General features: G+C 36.0%; 1 protein-coding gene across 6 annotated transcripts in view; it reads right to left on the reverse strand.

Moving 5' to 3' along the window:
* Positions 1-19318, reverse strand: part of PCMTD1 (protein-L-isoaspartate (D-aspartate) O-methyltransferase domain containing 1) — a 40730-nt gene that overhangs the window by 10668 nt on the left and 10744 nt on the right. For 4 of the 6 annotated variants that reach the window (XM_064386174.1, XM_064386166.1, XM_064386172.1 and 1 more), the window contains exons 2-3: positions 12405-12831; positions 8324-8426 (exon numbers count right to left, since the gene is read on the reverse strand). In XM_064386174.1, coding sequence (XP_064242244.1) covers positions 8324-8426; positions 12405-12711 — 410 coding nt within the window. In that variant the 5' untranslated portion in view covers positions 12712-12831. Of the gene's footprint in view, positions 1-4845; positions 4986-8175; positions 8200-8323; positions 8427-12404; positions 12832-19318 lie in introns of those variants that run through there. The other 2 variants (XM_064386175.1, XM_064386177.1) reach the window with 2 other exon arrangements.

Consider the following 19318-nt stretch of genomic DNA (forward strand, 5'->3'; position numbering starts at 1 on the left):
AGTAATAAGAGGTGACCTTCGAACACAGACTGAAGTATAATTCTGAAAATTCTTTCTGCTAACTTGCCTACATAATTTTAAAAAAAAAGTGAAGTTTAGATTGGGGTCTTATATACCTGAGTAAAACCAATCAATTCAGGAAATTATTTAAAACTTAAATACAAAGGTTCTACAAATACAAGGAAGTATTCCGTATTTAGAATACCCACGGGGCACATCACAAGCAAGTTAGTTTTACAGTGGGAAAGTAGTATCGGCCATATTAGGTCAAGTTCCATTTCAAAACAATCAAACCCCAATTCTTTTAGTACTAATTGTTGCTACATCCAAAAAGTTTATTTTATTCTTATTGCATCTGGAGTATCAAAACAGACCAGATTCATTCTGTATTATATGGAGCTATCTTTTATTAATATCGATGAAAATAAAATAGTTTATTGCTTTAACATGAGTATTGACAAACATGTACGATAACTATCAAGAAGAACTAGTATTTCACTTAAACATTTTGCTTATTTCCAAGCTGAAATGCAACTAAAAATTGCCAAATGTTCTTGAATGTTTGTTCACCTCTACCTTGTAACCAGGGTGGCTCTACAAAGCATTATATTGGTAACATGAAAAAAACTATTTCACACACCAGACAACAAAAAGAAGGGAAAAAAGTGCTGGAACTATCTAGAAAAATTTAGTCACTTCAGGTTCTTCAGTTGAATCTGCTATCTTGATTGCAAGAGAATCAACAGCCAAGAACACAGAAATTAGGAGTTCCCACTACAGATAATATGGCAACAGAACATGTCTGTTTAAACAAACACTTGCCACAGAAAAAATTTAAGCATGCACAGATCACATGTAGCAATGGCCCAAGACAACTAAGCAGTTTCAAGCATGTGAGAGTTTTGCATAGAATGGGCAGTTCAAGTGCAAGGCAAAGGTACTTTTCTTCCAGCTAAATTAAGAAAAAAAAAAACCTGCAGAATTTAAAGTGAGTTTTTGTCTTTGCTGCAGAAACTTAAGAAAATGATCAAGTAATAGATTGTAGCTGCTCATGTTTTTAAGTTAGATTCCGTATAGTTAGCAACACAGTGAAGTATTACTACTGTAATAAAAGAAACGACAATTTAAAACATTTACAGCAAAGATCTGAGGTTAAGTTTGTTGCTCTTGTATCCATATCCACCAATCTAGTATATGTGCCACAGCAAAATACTAAATAATGAAGCTGGAGAGTGTAACACTAACCTACCACAGTAGCCAGGATTTTTTACAAGGCGATTCACTGGTTGGTCCTAATATGACACCCACCCATGAACCCTACCTTTAATTACTTCCAGCTCTGAATATGTACAGGACACTTCTTGGGCCAAGCTCTTCCACCTATACAACCTCCATGAATGCAGGGTGTAATGCTGATGTTTTGTGAAGATGAAACTAGGTGCAGGAAGATATGGATTGTCTCATTTTTTGTTGTTTTAAGTGGTAAACTTAAAAAAACATAATACTTGATTTTTTTTTTTAAGAACAAGGTCAATAACATTGGAGAAAAATCTCAAATAATTTGAAGGATAAAAACCCCCAAACCTGTCAGCATTCACAAATATTACATATATCCACAGATATATGTAATCTGAAGAAAACAGTAAAATATATATGTATCTGTGGATATATGTATCTTCAGATACATACATCCACAGATATATGTAATCTGAAGAAAACAGTAAAATATATTATGAGATTAAAAAAAGCAACATGGGGGAACCACTTAAAACTATTTTTGCTATGAAAAGAATGATTTAGTTCTTAAAACCAGCATCACTCCAGCTACATTTTACACCTCTCAACTACTACGTTCATATCAAAATAGCAGTACACTTCTGACTATCCCCATAATTGCTAACCACACTCATATCTTTCAGCTTACTGTTCACAGCCCTTATAGAAAGAAAATCCATGTCAACATAAATTTAGTATGCTTTTTTCCCATCCACACACATTTCCTTTAGTTGGTGAACTCAAAGCTCTAAAAGCCTGAATCCACATTCAGCACCATCAATCTGCTTTAAGTAATTCCCTTCCAATACGAAATGTATTTAAATTTATTTAAATTTAGGGCACAAAGGACTATCATTCAACTTTAATAATGTATAAGAAAAGGTTGGCAAATTGTTAACATTTGTCATGTGAACTACCGTGACATTACATTAGAAGAAAGAATTTCACACAAGTCTTTGTGGGGAAAAAAACCAAACAACCAAAACAGCATATCTTAATAAATATTTCAAAACAGAATAGAAAATCCAGCAGAACTCATGGAATTAGCTTCATATCAAACTACCCTTAAACCATCAAACACATCAATAACCAGACACTTAAATGAATCTGCAAAATGCGCAGGGTCTGAAAATATGTGATAAAACATTAAACAACTTTCCTTACTGTGATGAGGAAGTAACACTTAGTTTTGTCCCCTATACTAATGTACTTTCTAGTTCCAATATACTGCTGGCCATACTTTCAGAAAATGCAAAGTGTGGAAAGAAGGAAACACACACTCCACCAGTTCTGGCACATTGGTTGGTGAAAAGAAACAAACCCAAAAACTGGTGTATAAAGCTATGGCAGTTGCAAAATGAGTTCCCATGCTGACTTAAAGACAAAGACTGAAAAGCTACACATCATTTAACCTAGCAAGTTGTGGTTTCTTTGTGCAGTTGTATTAAAAATACCATCTCAGAGCCTCCATTATACCAAACAAAAATTTCCTAAATCAGTAATCTTAGTCCAAGTGTTCCTAGAACCTAATGGTTAAACGCTGATTTATTCACTGAAAGAAACTTTGAAGAAGTTTTCAGATCATTTAGTAAATTCTTTCAAAACTTGTCTTCCTTGAAAACAACAGATGAATACTCATATGGCTTTACATGACATAACATGCCACAAGAACATGCAACAGATTAATGAAATACTTTTTGATTTCTATTAGTCTCTCTCATTTCACTTGACTGTGAATGTGCTTTAGAGCTAACACCAGTCAGATAGAAAGGTAAACAATTTTTAGATAGTGTTAATTCTTTTCCTATGAAGTGGGGCAGTATCAGGGCAAGATGGCAAGCTCTTTCCACCTTTTCTCAAGCTTTTTCTCCACTGTTCATTCTGTCTTATTTAAGTATTTTCCAAGCTCTCTGAAGTAGTCTTTGGCTCCTGTATAAATTCATATTCACATATTTCTAGCATATTTTGCTGTAAAGTTACACACCTTTCACCCACTAGTATTGTTGATACCTTTTGCATGTATACTAGAAATTAAACAGATTAAAATATTAAATCCTTGAAAACTTCTCATACATTTTAAGAAGTTTTATCTTCATTTCATGAAGAACACTTAATTTTAAGTCCCTTATATCCAATTATAACAGTAATTTTAATCAGCATTACAGTAATAGCCAAAAGTGATGCTGGCAAAATTTCTATTCAATACCTTTGTCCTGAACATTATTTCAGCTTCCAGGCAATGCTATAGGGACAGTGGGAAACCTGTATCTCTACCTCATTTGTCATCTTGCCATCTCTGAATAAAACTGTCCTGCTTCTTAGCTATCTTGTTCATTATTTCTGACATTCTCCTTCACTGAGTGGACCAAAGCATATTATTCAATTACTTCTGAAGAAAAAGTCAAACTTCTTAAAGTCAAAGTTCTTAAAAATATTTATGACTCATGACACTCTTCCTTTCACACAGATTTACAAAATTTAACCAGAATAATATAAATACATTATATCTAAATTTTGGTAGTAAAATGAAAAGTAATACTGAAGGAATACTTTTCAGCAATTCCACAGAGAATATTAGGAAAAGTGAATGGGCATAGGGAAGTAAGAAAAAATTTGTCAATTCAGTTTATTGTAAAGGCCCTATGATAACCATGGAAAAAGTCTGGAGAAAGATTTGCCTGTTAACAAAAACTAGAAAAGTATTTTCTTTTTATTTTTAACAAAGCAGAAAACTATTTTATAGGTTGAAAAAGTTGTATTTTCTACTGTGGATTTTTGTGAAACAGCAGCTTTTATAGGAGCCATATACCAAGTATTGTCATCACTTGTTTTAATGGAAGAAAAATTTTAAGTACTATCAAAACTTGTAGACATAAGAGATTTCCAAGGGCAGGGTCCACTATGGGATTTATTTTTAAAAGGTATTCCACCTGTTGTTCTCAGGGCAAGAATATCTGTTTTTGTTACTATCAAATATTTGGAAAATGTAGGTATAGTTCCTTCCCAGGTAAGAGTACATTCAATTGTCTCTGAACCTTCTGGTTTACAAGGTAAAGAACACGAAGTTTCACTCATACCTCTAAATAAATAAAATCACTGTATTGCAAGCCCCTATTTTCCTTCCCTTTTTGTTTAACATAACCTCTGGCATAAAAGAATTCCACTGCCTGTGTTGCTCTGATTAGATTAAATCTCAACAAGAATTAACTCACCACTAAAAAAGCATTATTTACATTATCTGAAATTAGGTTATCAGCAAGATTTAAACTGTGAAAGTCATCAGTAAATTTTGGAGACAGTTTGCTTTTTCCTGCTTAAATTTTTACTGCAATCACTAGCCAGCTGACCAGCAAGAAGGAGCTCAATTTTTTTTTTGTGTGTACACCAGGGAATCGCCTTTCAAATCTAATTTAATTTTAAAAGTGAGCCTTTAGAGCTTACATTTCAATGAAGAAAAACATTCTACTGGAAGATGTTCTTTAATGCCAACACAATCTACTACAGGACTTCAGGAGGAAGTTTCACGCATAACAGTTATCCCAGAATTAGTACTAGGGTTTTGTCACTTACCATTGAAGTGGATTCTTTTGATCCTGAGAAGGGTTGGTGATTTTCTTTCACAGCAGGGACTTCACCAGCTTACCCAGGTTTGGGTTTTGATAGGGTGCTAGAAGATGGGCAACCTAGCCTTGCCCTGTGGCTCTCTCTCCAAGCTGGATATTCTAGGTCTAGAAGTTGAACGGGAGCAGAAAAGACAACACATTCCCCTTCAATAAACAGGTGAAGCGGGGCCTGGTACTTGAACATATGTGTTTTAGATAGAGCCTTCTTAAGGAATGATTCTTTTCCCCTTAATTGGCATGCATTCTCTGAAGGTTTCAAGAATGAAAGAGAGCCTTATATGTATTTCAGACTCAAAGAATTTTCTTTAGTCTATACCTAAAATCTTTTTACCTCAACCATCATGACACTTTCAGATGTTTTCAAGAAAGAACTCCTTTGCTTTTACTGGCAAACATACATCATCAAATAAATCAAGGCAGCATTTTATCTTTCAGAATGCACAACTCCACCTCCATTTAGAGGAAAACTGTTTTTATAGATTGGTGGGATATGGATACAGATATAAGTAATTACTGAAATTATTTAAAACAAGTATCTGAGAACTCTTCTTCTGATGAACAGCTCCAGAGGCCAAAACTCAGAAAAGACCAGCTATTGGAGACAGACAGCCCTCCCTTAAGGCTGAGTCTCAAATCCTTCTGGACATGCTAATTTTACATACTGTCAGGTCACTGGTGAAGTACCTTACCTGAATCATAGAAAAGTAAACTTCTAATTATACTTCAATAACATTATTATCAAGAATCAAAAAAGCAAGTTAAACTGTATCACAGCAGTGGAACATCCTCCCATACAAATGGCATCAAAGAAATATTCCATCTTGTTTTATTAAGCAAGAACCCATCTAAATCATCACGACCCAGCTCCACACAGAAGTCAGATGCAAAACCAATGGCCTATTACTCCAAGCAAAGGAACGAAGTTATGAAGTGTTTATTTATGATCCAAGCTGAAGATCTCCAAGTACCTATCCATAAACGTAAAGTCATTTGTGTTTCAAAAGCAGAATGCTTAGAACATTCAAATCAGACTGCAGATGTTAACACACTAAAGAAAGAATGCAGGGAAGTGGCGAAACAAAGCTTTACTGAATTTCCCATTTGTGTAACTCCATTATTGCCAGGAACACACATGTTCTCTGTCCTCCTTATGTCCCCTGGGTACCTTGTTGGAGGCTGCTGGTCAAGTTCAAGTTATTTTTCACACACACATTCACAGAGACAACTAACTTCAATCATACCAGTCTGTCATATAATCTATTTTCAAGCACTGAGGACTCCTGCTCGGAATACACCAGTGATCAGCAGCAGACAGATACCACACACCTCTGCCCTGGGTGGTCTTTCAGACAAATATTAAGATGACCAAAGTAGTACTTAAGTTTGGATAGTGCAGTCCCATAACTTTGGGTAAAAATCTTTCACTTATAAATGAAGATGCAGGAAAAAGTTACTGGAACAAGAAGCAAAACCAGACTTACTGAGTCAGAGAACGTTTCTTTGAGAGTCAGCTTAAAATTCAAGATATGATATTAATACTTACAGTAAAAACAAATACAAAAGAACCTTACCACAGGAAAAAAAAACCCCCACAAATCATCTTCATTAACTACATTTAAAATGCAAAATATTTACAAAGAAAGCAATTAGCCAGAATGAGCTATGCAGACAACTTGGTAATTCCCCCCAAAACACAAAATACAACCAGGTAACCATTATTGTATCAGCTGAACTGCAGCTATTACAGGCAGATTTCTATCAAAAAGCACTTTCACAGAAGGATAATTTTTGTTATGTTGGTGAGGAGAGTCGTATTTCTTTGTAACAGATACAATACTGACATATACTTACATCATGTTTAACAGTTTTGTTTTGTCTCAAGTTCTTGCATGTTTTGAAGTGTAAACAACACCCCCAGTGTTCTGCTATTCATTTACTAAACTATCCTTATCAAATTTTGTTTCAATAATGTCAAAACTTCATTGCTACCCCAATTTATTTTAATTTCTGTATATAAACCTATCATCTGATTGGTAAGACATTCCAATCAAAAACAGCTTTTGTATGTCTTGTATAGACACCTACAGTAATGCACAGGTTATGTGCCAGGATTCACTAGCTAGAAGGTACATCTAACTTAAAAGAGCCATTAATGCAGTATTAGTAGTGATCATAAATTACCATATTTCACACACATTTTTTTAAGACACATAAACTGCATCATAAAGCTGCTCACTGAATCTATTTTTATTTCTTCTAGCTTGTGTTATAGATTAACTTCAGCCAACATAAATGCTTGTATTAAAATTAAGACAACAATAATGAAAGATATGCATGTTCACCTACATGATTTTTTTTATTTTACTGGGCAAACACAGTACCAAAATAATGTAGCCAGTATCAGAATTACAGAATTTACTTCAGATACAGGTAACACTAGGATGATACTCTGCTGTTACTTAGGAGCATGAAGAGAATGGCTTGTGGTCAGACATGAGCTCCTGAAGTTTGGGGTATGGGAAAAAGTGGATTGAGCTCCAGCGAACATAATCAAGAATGTGTCAGTCATAAAGCACATTACACAGCTAAAAGGATAGCAAAAACTTTCTTTGCTGCCCACAGGGGAAGAAAGAGGTGCAGAATGTGCAATTTTTAGGTTACTCCTACAACTCAAAAGATTTTCTGCATTTCCAGAAGTTACCTTATAATCACTGGTGGAGAATTTACTGCCTGCAAGGAAAGAAGTCTTTACGAAGAACAGCCTTAGGCCAGAACCTTGCCTTCCCTTCAACAGGGGCAGAGACTCCCAATACTCTTACAGGCCAACTTAATAAAAAATTGTTGAGTAGGTAGAAGCAATAAGGTTCAAAGCCCTGGAACCCAGAGTTATACCCTGAAGTAAAAATGAGTAGTGCTATGAGCATAGATGAATACTCTGAAGTCCATCTCCTCGGGAGGTAAACATGAAGGCAATCAGAAACAATCACTCATGTCCAGATCAACAGGGTAGATTAGAAAGAAAGTTAATACTGTACAGAGAAACGATGTAAAATTACATAAAAACCGATTCAATGGATAAAAAATGCTCTATACATGCAAAGACACCCACATACCACGTCACTCTCCTAAATGCATATATACATGCATCTGCACATACACACAGGTACCCGTGTATGTACACACATGGCCAAAATGCAGGAAAATCCACTTTGCTAAGCATTGCACAGCAGAAATACTCCCATACTTCCAAAGAGTGCTTTCTTAAGCCTCAACTTACCTCATCAAGTAGAGTCACAAACTGGAAGATTTATGTTTGGGTTCTGTGATGCCATTCTTCTCCCCTCCCTAAGCTCATAAGCAATGACATGCTGAGTTTAAAACCAAAAATGTTATTACAAAGCAAGCTAGACAAATTAGATACTTACTTATCAAAGCTATCACTGTATTTTATGAAGCTCTCCAACTTTTCCTTTGCATATTCTACCACATCTGAATGAAGCTCTATTCCATGATTTATCCCGAAAGGCCCTGTAAATAAAAATAGCATAGTGTGTTTTTGTGATGTTTCTTTTCCAAGCACAGCAAAACTGCACTGAACAGCACTATAGTGTAAAAGCATCAAAACCGCATAAAACAGAAGTCTCCCAACACTGCTAGACAAAGTTATTTTTTGCATCTGCATTGCCAGTGCTTAAAGAGGAAGGTAAAAGGCCAAAGGTTCAATAAAAGAACAGGGACAGAACTACAACAAAACAATTACAGAACAAATTTTCTTTGTAAGCCTGCAGAAATTAAGCTGACTACACTGAAGTTAGTCTGAGCAAATTCTTTTTCAAAATATTACTTGTTATATAACAAATAAAAATTATTATTCAGTTTGTATTTTGCTATTTAGATTTTCAAGCTTTCTTATGGCAAACTTTTCATTTTCTGACAATTTAGAAATTGGAGATTATATCCCTTAGCCACATATGCTCTTCTATTTTGCAGGTTGCAAAATCAGAAATTTGTTCCTGATTTAATATAATAATTAATTTCCACCAAGAACAGTGAAATTGCCCACACATTATGTTCACTCATCACAATCCCACCACAACTGCATTGCCTTCCTGTGATCAAATCCAAGTATAATTCCAAGTCAAACTGCGTGCCAAAAGTTAATGCTATTATTTCAGGAACAAGAAGAAATCATGACAGTATATTGAGGATTATCCACATCAGGAAGGAATCTGAATCAGACAGTCACATTTGCTGTAAGGATTCTAAATTTAACAAGCACTCATAGCCCAGGGTCTTTAGTCACTGGAGCATAGAATTGGAAAAGGGAGAGGGAAGGGAAAGAAGGAAAAGAAACATCAATAAGATTAGACAAAACTTATATTTATATCTTCTACAGCATTTTAAATCTTTCTTAAACATTTAGCTCCATGATGTTACTCCAGTGAAACAGGATTCAATTTGTCTTTTCTAGGACACAGATTAACAAAACAGACCCAGGGTTAGTAAGAGAGGTTTTGTTTTACTGCAACAAAAATACAGCATATAGCTATATACCATTAACCTGATCAATAACTGCAACACTTAACATAGTTTAGAACATTTTATGCTGGGTGAAATAAAGGCAATCCACTAGGTTACCACTGGCAGTGCTCTTAAGACCTCACTGATAGCAGGCAAGAGGTAAGTTATCATCCAAGGGATGTTCTTAGAGCCTGACAAAACATTTATCTTCTGCTGACATTCATTTTTACTGTAAATTCATGTTATTATTGGTCACTTTAAGAAAATCACTGGCATGGGCAACCCCTTTCTGGCTGTTTGTTTAATAGTCTCTTGTACCATAACAGGCTATGACGTTGCTTACAGCATACGGCAGCATTCAACAGCATATGTTTTCTTTGCCTAAAAATTAATCACAATTCCTTTAACTGCACAATTTCAATTAAATTAAAAATGCATAAACATCATCTGTCCAAAAATTCACATGTACATTCCTTCAAGTACCTAACTTTGAAAACAACTAAAACATCCTGCAAATGTCAGTTGCCCTAACAACCTGAAATTAAAACTATGAATGCAGAACACTACCACAGCATCCATAATTTAAATGCAAAGATGAGAAATGTGCTCTCTTCTCTCACTGGGAAAGTCACAGCTAGACATGTAAGCAGAGTCAGCTATTCTAAAAATGTGAAACCAACTTTTCCACTATTCTCTGAAATCAACTGGCCTCTTTCAGTATAATGAGATAGCAATTCCACCACCTAGTCTGAACTTCGTTTACATTCTAACAGTTTCAGCAATAGTTAATTTAATCTCTGTGGATTGGCACGCAGTCTTTTTAGTATGTTGCTATACTTAGAAGTGATCACCAGTTTCAGGTGATTTGATAATTTAACCTAGTCATTTTGACACTACCAATGTGGCAGAAACGTTACTCACTACACTGTCAAATGGAAAGATACCCAACTACTGTCAAAACCTACATGGTTCTGCTCCTCACTGCAGTGTACCCTGAAATTGGTTTGAAAAAAAAAGTGAGCTTTTAAAAATGAATATGGTTTATTTGTCAGAAAACTACATCTTTTTATTTTTCTTTGGTAAAGCAACTGTTCCCTGTTTTAAAACAAACACTTAAATATAATTATTATACATAACTAGTTTTAGCAGAAGGAGTATAGTAAGAAAATAAAGACACATAAATTGCATTTATACCTTCTACGCCTCAGCCTAGAACTCAAAGCACATTACAACACTAAGACTTTGGTGACAGGATACAGCACTCCAAAACATGGGAAGCCTACTTCCCTAAGTAGCTGGGTAGTTGCCACTCCTGGCTGCTCAAGCCTGCTAGGGACTATCAGCACCTGAGCTGCCTTTTTGGGAACATCTGCAGGGTAAATGTGCTCCTCAGGGGCTGGGAGCCAACCTCACCCTCTGTAGAAGACAAGTTTTTTCCAGCTTAATTTCCTCAACTCTGCATATACCATTCTGAAGGACAAGAATTCTGCTTAATAAGGAGAGGTCAAACCCAGGAGTATTCACAACAACTCAAAACTGGTTAAGTACAGAGACAAAGATGCAGTACACAGGTTAAGTACAGAGATAAAGATGCAGATCAAGTGCAATAAAGACGTGTCTTTTTTCCACAACATATTAGATAAGAGAGAATAATGAAGTAACAAGGCTTTCCAAAAGACAGAAATAAACAAGTACCATTAGTCAGTACCCTGAAGAAGCATTTTAGACAAAAAAAAATGCTGCAATATTTACTAATTGTTTAAATACTGCACTTAAAATATTATAATCCAATTTAAAATATCTACTCTCAATTAGAAACACTCCCAAACAGAGAAAAGCAACACTCTAAGAGAGTAAATAGCTTTATCTTATTTTACCTGTGAATGACCATAATTCCTGTTTTCACAAAATAGTTTTTATTTATTAGTATGAATAAGTAACTATTTTATTTATTAGCATTAATTAGAACAAAAGATACTGCAGATACTAACCAATTTTGTTTGTTATGCACTATTTGCCATAATTTCTTCCTTCCAATAAGAACTGATGACAGAAAGTAACTAAATTAACTGAAAATGAACAAACTGACTCTTGACACCTTAGTTGTGCATATACATTAATGTAAGCAAAATCTGTGTATTAGCTGTCAGCAAGATTTCTGCAACCAAGGAAAAACTGCATGCAGTATGGTCAAGAAAACTGTATCTATGAAAAATACACATCAAAATAACTACTGCTGTTTTATGTAATAAAATAATCTGTAAAAAAAATAGTTGGTGCATGTGCTCTGTAATCTAAATGCTGGGCATGAGGAGATTTAATGCATTTTTCTATCCAGGTTTTGAAATTTGATTTAAGCAACAATATTTAGTTCCATTATTTTTCATATAGGAAACACACTTGAAAACAAGAAAAAACACAGTGCTAGTGTGTTAAAATTCTTTTGAAAACCTACACACCTGATTAAAAAGTCTCATCAGTCTACAATCCAAAATTTTCTCACTAAAAACTGATTGAATATACTTTAAAATAATTGTTTGCATATTGACACAGATTTATTTTTCAGTTAAGTTTCTTCAAGAGAAATAAATTAGCCTTTACAATTTAGATTGTTCCCTTCCATAAACTGAAGATCAGAACAGTAACCTATGGTAAAGGCAAACAGAGTGCAAATGCAGATGAACATTTTAGCCTTCAAAAACTGTTCCACTCTACCTTTCCCGAGAATTTTAGACTACAGAATGCAGGAAGAATTGCCTCTTCCAAAACACCCAAGAAATGTCACCAAATTAGAGTACCAGTGAACTGCTTGCAGATAACAAGCAATATTTTCACAACACATCTCAAAGAGCCAGCCTTATGTATGGTACTATTATTGTTAAAGAAGTAAAAGTAAGGTTTTACAGGGCTTGCATAATCTTCTAAAATATTCAAACGCACTATATTTGAAAAAAAACCTTCAGGTTACCCAATATTAGTAATTACCTAATATTAATCCCACCATTGTACTCAAGTATCCGGTTCCACTACCCAGATTTAGAAAAGACAATCCAGGCTGAAGTTTCAGTGCTTCCATGACTTCAGAATAAATGCAAGGTGCTGACAAGTGTATATTTCCATGCTTCCAGGCCAAGTCTTTGTAAGCATTGTCCCTGTATCCTTCCAGGTAATAATCACCACGATCAATCGCTCTGAAGGCTTGCTCCACGCTCTCCGTACGAATGTACTGAGCTTCTTTCAAGTTATCAATTAAGTCATCGTTGTCTTCTCCAGCACTCACTGCTCCTCCCATGCTGAACTTCGATGGCAATTCAATTAGTTTGCAAAATACATTAGGAGCAGAGTTTTCCCAGAAGTGTATGTTTGTAATGGAGTCTCAGCTGTTTTTTCAGAAGGACATCACAAGTGAATCCTGCAAAACAAAGACATTAACAACTATTAGCAGGTAATGAAATACTGTTAGTACTGGGTAACTTTACAAAGCAGAACTAAGAGGCAGGACAGCTAGTACTCAACCAAAATTCTGCCCCTCAGATTTTTAACTCAGAGCTGAGAAACATGGGCTTGATATGTCAGCATGGGCTGTCCACATCATGCAAACCCTTATGCTGCATTGCTTGCTAGACGCTGCAAACCCTACAGTGCTAAGAACCCTTCACCCATTACACATTTGAGGGGGCACCTACAGGACAGCAACTGCCTTTAGGTGAGTCCTATCCTGAGAGCTAAGTATCCAACAGCAGCTGGAGCATGTACCAAATTAGCTAATTTTGAAAGGAACTTGGTTTCCATGTGCTAAGATCATCCCTCGGGGGAAACAAAACCCACTAAGGGATGATGTCCTGGAGATACTTTTCAGATGTTCAGTTTTGAACTGAAACAGAATACTGCAGATACAATGGCACACTGCTCTCTTCTGGAATCAAAACAGGAAAGCCCTCCAAGTATCTTAGTCCCTCCTAATGCCTGCCATATTCACTAGAGGAATAAAAACTCCTTAAGTATCTAGAAATTTTTAACATCTTACCAGTTTGTAAGTGTAACTATACACAGCACACTGCAGTAAGTCATATTAACTTCAAAGTAATTCCTTCAGATCTGTATTTTAGCTGCAGTTATTTCATTATGAATTACTAAACTTAAAATCCAGATATTAACACTTTTAGTGTTGCATGAATTACCAGTAAAATAGCAACAGAAGACTGGGAGACAGGAGAATAGGAATTTTAATGCGTCACTTCTAGGTGAATAGAGTACACAGTGAGTATCAGAATAATGTTGATAACACATTGAAGTTTTAGTTGCTGTTCAGTAGTGTTTACTGTAAGCCGAGGAAGTACTTTCCTGTTTCCTACACTTTGCAGTGCGCAGGCACACAAAAAGCCAGGAGAGAGCACAGCCAGAACAGCTGACCTGAACTGGCCAAAGGGCTATTCCATACCACAGGGTGTCATGACCAGTGTATAAACTGGGGGGACTTTACTGGGGTGGGGGTGGAACATTCAAGGCTATTAAAGCTCTGGTCAATCACAGGTGAAATGATGACTGTTCACCATTCAGCTGTGTGCTTCCCTCCAAAGCAAAACTAATTCCCACCGACATTCTGGAATGAAAAGAGGTAAAAAGTCACCATGTGCAATTATCCCTCATGCAAAAACCCTCTTTGATTAAAGTAGAAAAAACAGACTTTGGAATACCCTAGTGCTCCATAGCAGAATAAGCAGGCCTGTGTATGTTCAACTGCACAGGAATATTTCTTTCTACTTCTAAAAAAACTACAGGACAACATAGAAAACATGAAACCTGAGAGATTTTTTTAACTGTAGTTTATAAAAATATTCCAGCCCTATTTGTCTGCACTTGCACCACACCTGAAGATTCAATGAATCAAATGATGACACTTCAGTAAAATAATTACACAGACAAAAGCAATAGTTTTTTCCATCTTTCATACTAAAAAGTTCATTGTTATCTTGAGATATGTTTGGAAATTAATTAAAAACACAAAGATAAGAATTGAGTTTCGTAAAGACTAAATTCAGCTGCTACTTTTGAGAAATGGGAATGCCGCTTTCAGCTCTTCCTTGGGGTGCATGCACCACCTCGCACCAGCAGATGGAGAACTCGGCCAGCCATCAGCACAGCGCCAGCAAACGTGCAGAGCCCGAGGATGGCAAAACATAAAGCTTTAGCATTTCCATCAACAAGTGTTTTCACTGCTTTCACATACCATTTAGATCCTGTAAATAACATTTTTCTAATTTTCAATACTCATGACACAGCAACAGACTTTTTTTAGGTATTTGGTAATTTTGTATTCTTGGCATTATATGATGGCTCAAGTTATTGCAGTATCACAAGACTTTCTACTGATGACACCCACCAAGTGTCTCAGCTTCAATAATGGTTATCACACAAAATCTCAAAGCCAAGAGCAGAAAAAGTGTGGTCAACACCGTGACATTGAGGGAAGTAGGGGAGAAGAGAAATGGAGTCTCCTCTCAAGAATGAGACACAGCAAAAGAGCGTGGCTATTTGGCAGTGCAGTTAAAGGCTACATATCATTCTGGACATGACACAGTGCCCCCATCTGAAGAAGGTGACATTAAGCAGATGACCGTGGTGGCATTTAGGCTTTTTAGGTATCTTGGTTTGGTTTGCATTCATTAGTCATCTACAGTGCTCTACTCTGCACTCTACAGCTACAGGTAGGCAAAAATGCTGCTCAATGGAAAGTATTTCTGTTCAAAAACAAAAAATGCCCTAGGAAGTGAAAGAAATAGATCTTTTCATGAGAAGTGGCCTCTTGTGCTGCAGAGAAATACTTTTTGATACTTCACTTTCCTCCAATGCTTTTAAACACACAAAAGAAAACATCTCAGAAGCCATTTTAGCACAACTGGAGAAAAAGGGCAAGTTAGTCAAATCTTCCTTGTGACAGCTGACCCAGGACCAAGATAAAAACAGCAGCATGATAAAACTTTCTACACAGCTGATTGCTCACAAAAAACATCTCTGAAGCTCCCTGATATTAAAACTGAAACACATGCAGTTCACAAAGAGCACAAACAGCATTCTGATGCCTATTAAACCAAGACATATAGCAACTTTACAAGAAAGATGAAGGTCTGTCAATTTATCAAAATGCAGCTATGGCTTTTAGCCTTAGGAATCTCTGGAATACACAAGCCAACAGAAATTACAGTGTAGGAGTTAAAATTTCAATATAGTCTTGATAAAAAGTTAATTAACTTAGTGAAACAAACTGCAATTAAAACAATCTTATTTTCCATTCTGTACTACTCATGAATTTATTTTCAGAAGCTGGAACCCTGTCTTGAAGTTTCTTATATATACAGAAAAAAATGAAATGGAAACACACTTTCCAATTTCTCTAACAATCCACACAATTGTGTAACACCACCACCTCTGACCTGTTTCTGACCTAATTTGTAACCAATTTCAGTGAAACACATTAAATAATTTCTGGGAGGTTTTTTGATAATTTTTCTTTTTTTTAATATTGTCACATTAATTGAACACTTATTTTTTGGCTATGTGGCTAAGAAGATACGATAATTTGAGTGCATTTTAATTCTTCACTATTTTGTAAGACATGCAAAACTCTTAGCTGAAAAGTTAGTAATGAGGTATAAGGTTAACCAAGTTTTTCTGCCAGCTTTTAAAGGGAAACAAGTTTTGCAAATTTTAGAATTTCTGCAAGTGTATTTGCACTTCAAGTTGATTTCCTGGGTCATGAAGGACTTGCACACTCTCTTAAATACACCTTAAATACCATGCCAGCAAGGTATCCAGTTAATTTGCCAGACAAAACCTCATTGACATTGCTAAATCCATATGACATCAAGTATCTTAAAGTATCTATCTTATAATACTGACATAACCTGACTCCATATGGATAACTACTCAGAAATACAAGCTACCTGAGCTAACTTGATCCTTACTTTGTTTCAAAAAATAGAAAATAGAATAATGAATGAAATAAGCTATATTTGAAGTTTTCTCCTCACAACTAACACAATTTTCACCAACACATCAGATTGGAGAAACATGACACTCAATCAGGAGCATGACACATTACTTTAAACTCATACACAGAATACAACCTTGCTTGGTGAATCCGCTCTCTCTCCTGTGAGAGGGAGAAGACACAACAAGTCACTGAGCTGCACATTATTATTAGAATTCAGCTGTTCCATTTCCCCAAAAAGGAATATTCTGTGACTGGCAATATAAGGGAATTAACAATGAATGCACACACAGGCCTGAAACACTTCAGACAAGTTAACAGTTTACTCACAGCAAAAATCAGCAACATTGCTATAATCAGCAGAGATTTAAAGTTCCCCAGGCTACTAATCAAATATCAGACCTACTCCTTTCTCTCCAGACTCAATACATTATACCCTCACAGCTGTTATGAACTCAAAATCATGTTTTGCCTGTCCTCATCCCATCCAGTGACTCCTACAACCACAGGAGTCCATTATCAGTTTAGCTTTCCTTTTTCTCCCAAGTATAATAGCAACTCACACAAGGAAATTCAACCTGAAACTGCAGAGCTGAGTTTAAGATTTCAGTGGGAGCTTTCAAACAGTATGATTGATTATGATCTGAAAAGAAAAAAAAATAATTCTAATATTACTTTTACCCAGCAAAGACTGGAGAAAAGCAAAATATGAAATATGTGCTGGTAGTAATTGCAGTAGGTGACTACAAAATTAAGAATAAAATGTGTGACACACAGGTATTTTACAATGAAGTCTTCATAAACACTTTTAAAAAACTTTTACATCTATACTTGCCACTAAACTGATACTAAAGGCAGCAAAAAGTTTAAGCTTTGGAAATCCAACTACGTTCTCTTCCACAGCTATTTGTTTTGTCACTCCAAGCAGCTATGAAAGAAGAAAACCTATTGTTTTTAGGATATATGATGCTACTTGGTGCATTAAGGAAAACACTATAGAGAACACTGCACATTTTTGAAGTCTATACTCTAGACTAATCTTACTTAAAAACATTCACTCCTAAACTGCTGTTCAGTGGGTCACTTCAAGATGCTCTTCAAGTTAAACAGAAACAAGTACAAAACCAAGTAGAGTCAGCTCTCCTATGCAGTGCACTCCACAGAGCATACTTTGAGGTTCTTTGCAATATGGCAATGGAACAAAAAATAGACCACAGGATTAGTGTTAAGTCAAATGAATGTAAACAGCTACAACTACTGACTTAACCTGAATTGCATTGACCTACTTGGGCAGAAAATGTTTGTCAAGTCTGATGTAAGCTTAAGCCCTGATCTTCCTGTTTGAGCTTTCAACAGCTGTTTATACAAGATTCCAGGTATGTGCCTGCTTTCACTCTTCCTCCACCTACAGTCACCTGAACAGCAGACATGGTACTGCATTTCTCTCAAAAGAGGTAGTGAAACTTATGGAACTCCACAAATGTATGAGCAGTGACAAGCATATAAGCACATGATCAAATGAATTTAATTCTGGCAGCTACACAAGGGCATAATTTTGGAGTAACTTGCTGAGTAGCTACTGAACTTTTTTTTTTTAATATTAAAACCTTTCACAGGAACTTGAGTAAAATAAAAAATAATAAAATAACAGAATGTTGCTAGTTGCTTTTGTGTTTGTTTTTCGCTCTTCTCTGAACTAGGAGACATTCCTTTCCTGGTCTGTACTGTCTCTTGTACTTAATTTGTTCTTTTCATGTGAAATTCTATCTACCCTCGCTACATGCTGAATGGAACATTTTTTTATACATGCCAGACCTGTTCTCAGGTATGCTCATAAAGGCTTGAAAATTCAGTACCTTTTATTACACAGCAAAGCAAACAACCCTACATACTTCCTGGACTAAAATTTTAATGTTCAGCTTTACCCCACATCCTGACTTTGCTCTTTTTACTGCTTAAAATCTGGGCAACCAAAACTCTTTGCAAAGCTAAGCCCCGCAGGCCTCAGGAGCAGTTTCTTCTTCAAAAAGAGACTTAAATTCTTCTTCAAATATAGACAACAGGTTGTACATATGCCTTTATGACTGAACGAACACTACCTCTGCCCAGAGTGTACTATCAATTGCAGACTTCAAAATAATGAATATTGCTTCTCTACCCACAACAGTCCAAAACAATTCCTGTTGCTTAGTTGTAAGACAATGCACCAAAATGCTCGTCTCTGGGGAGCCTAAGATGACTTAATGACCTTTTGAAGTTCCACTGAAGATCTAAGCAAAAGATATCAGTTTAACCCAATGTCTAATACGCAGAAAGATATCCTTCCTCTGATACCAATGTCCATGACAGAACCTGGCAGTCCTCTCCTAGCACATTTCGTAAAGGTCTCAGCTCCTGAGAAGCGTGCCTACAGCTCTGTCTATTGCCAGGTCACAACTATTTTTAGTTTGCCCAGTATGAACTAGCCAAAGGGCTTTATCACATACTGGTTGGGAGAAAGGGGAAAGATGAAAAGCTTCTCTTGAGGGCCTAACAGACCCACAGAAACAGGCGGTACCAGGTAACAGCAGTTTGTTCACTGCCTAAAATATCAGGACTTCACTAGAGATGATGATGTTTAGTACATACAGATGTCTGATATTCACTGAGCCTGTCTCATGCACCTGTTTTACATATCAGAAACTGCTGTCTGTGCACATACTTCACAAATTCACGAGCTAGAGAGTGACCAGGCTGCAAAACTCATTGCCAAAATACACAGCTTTGTAGAAAGATATTTAACAGAGAGTATTCATTTCAAGCATATTCATATAAGCCACAACAAGCAAATGTTAAGAATCAGAAGAGCTGTAGAGTGATGTGTAAAAAGAACTGGTTCTGGTACATCTAATTCTGTTTGGCCTGAAAA

The sequence above is a fragment of the Passer domesticus genome, chromosome 1 (assembly GCF_036417665.1).
Source record: "Passer domesticus isolate bPasDom1 chromosome 1, bPasDom1.hap1, whole genome shotgun sequence".
Classification (NCBI taxonomy): Eukaryota; Metazoa; Chordata; class Aves; order Passeriformes; family Passeridae; genus Passer; species Passer domesticus.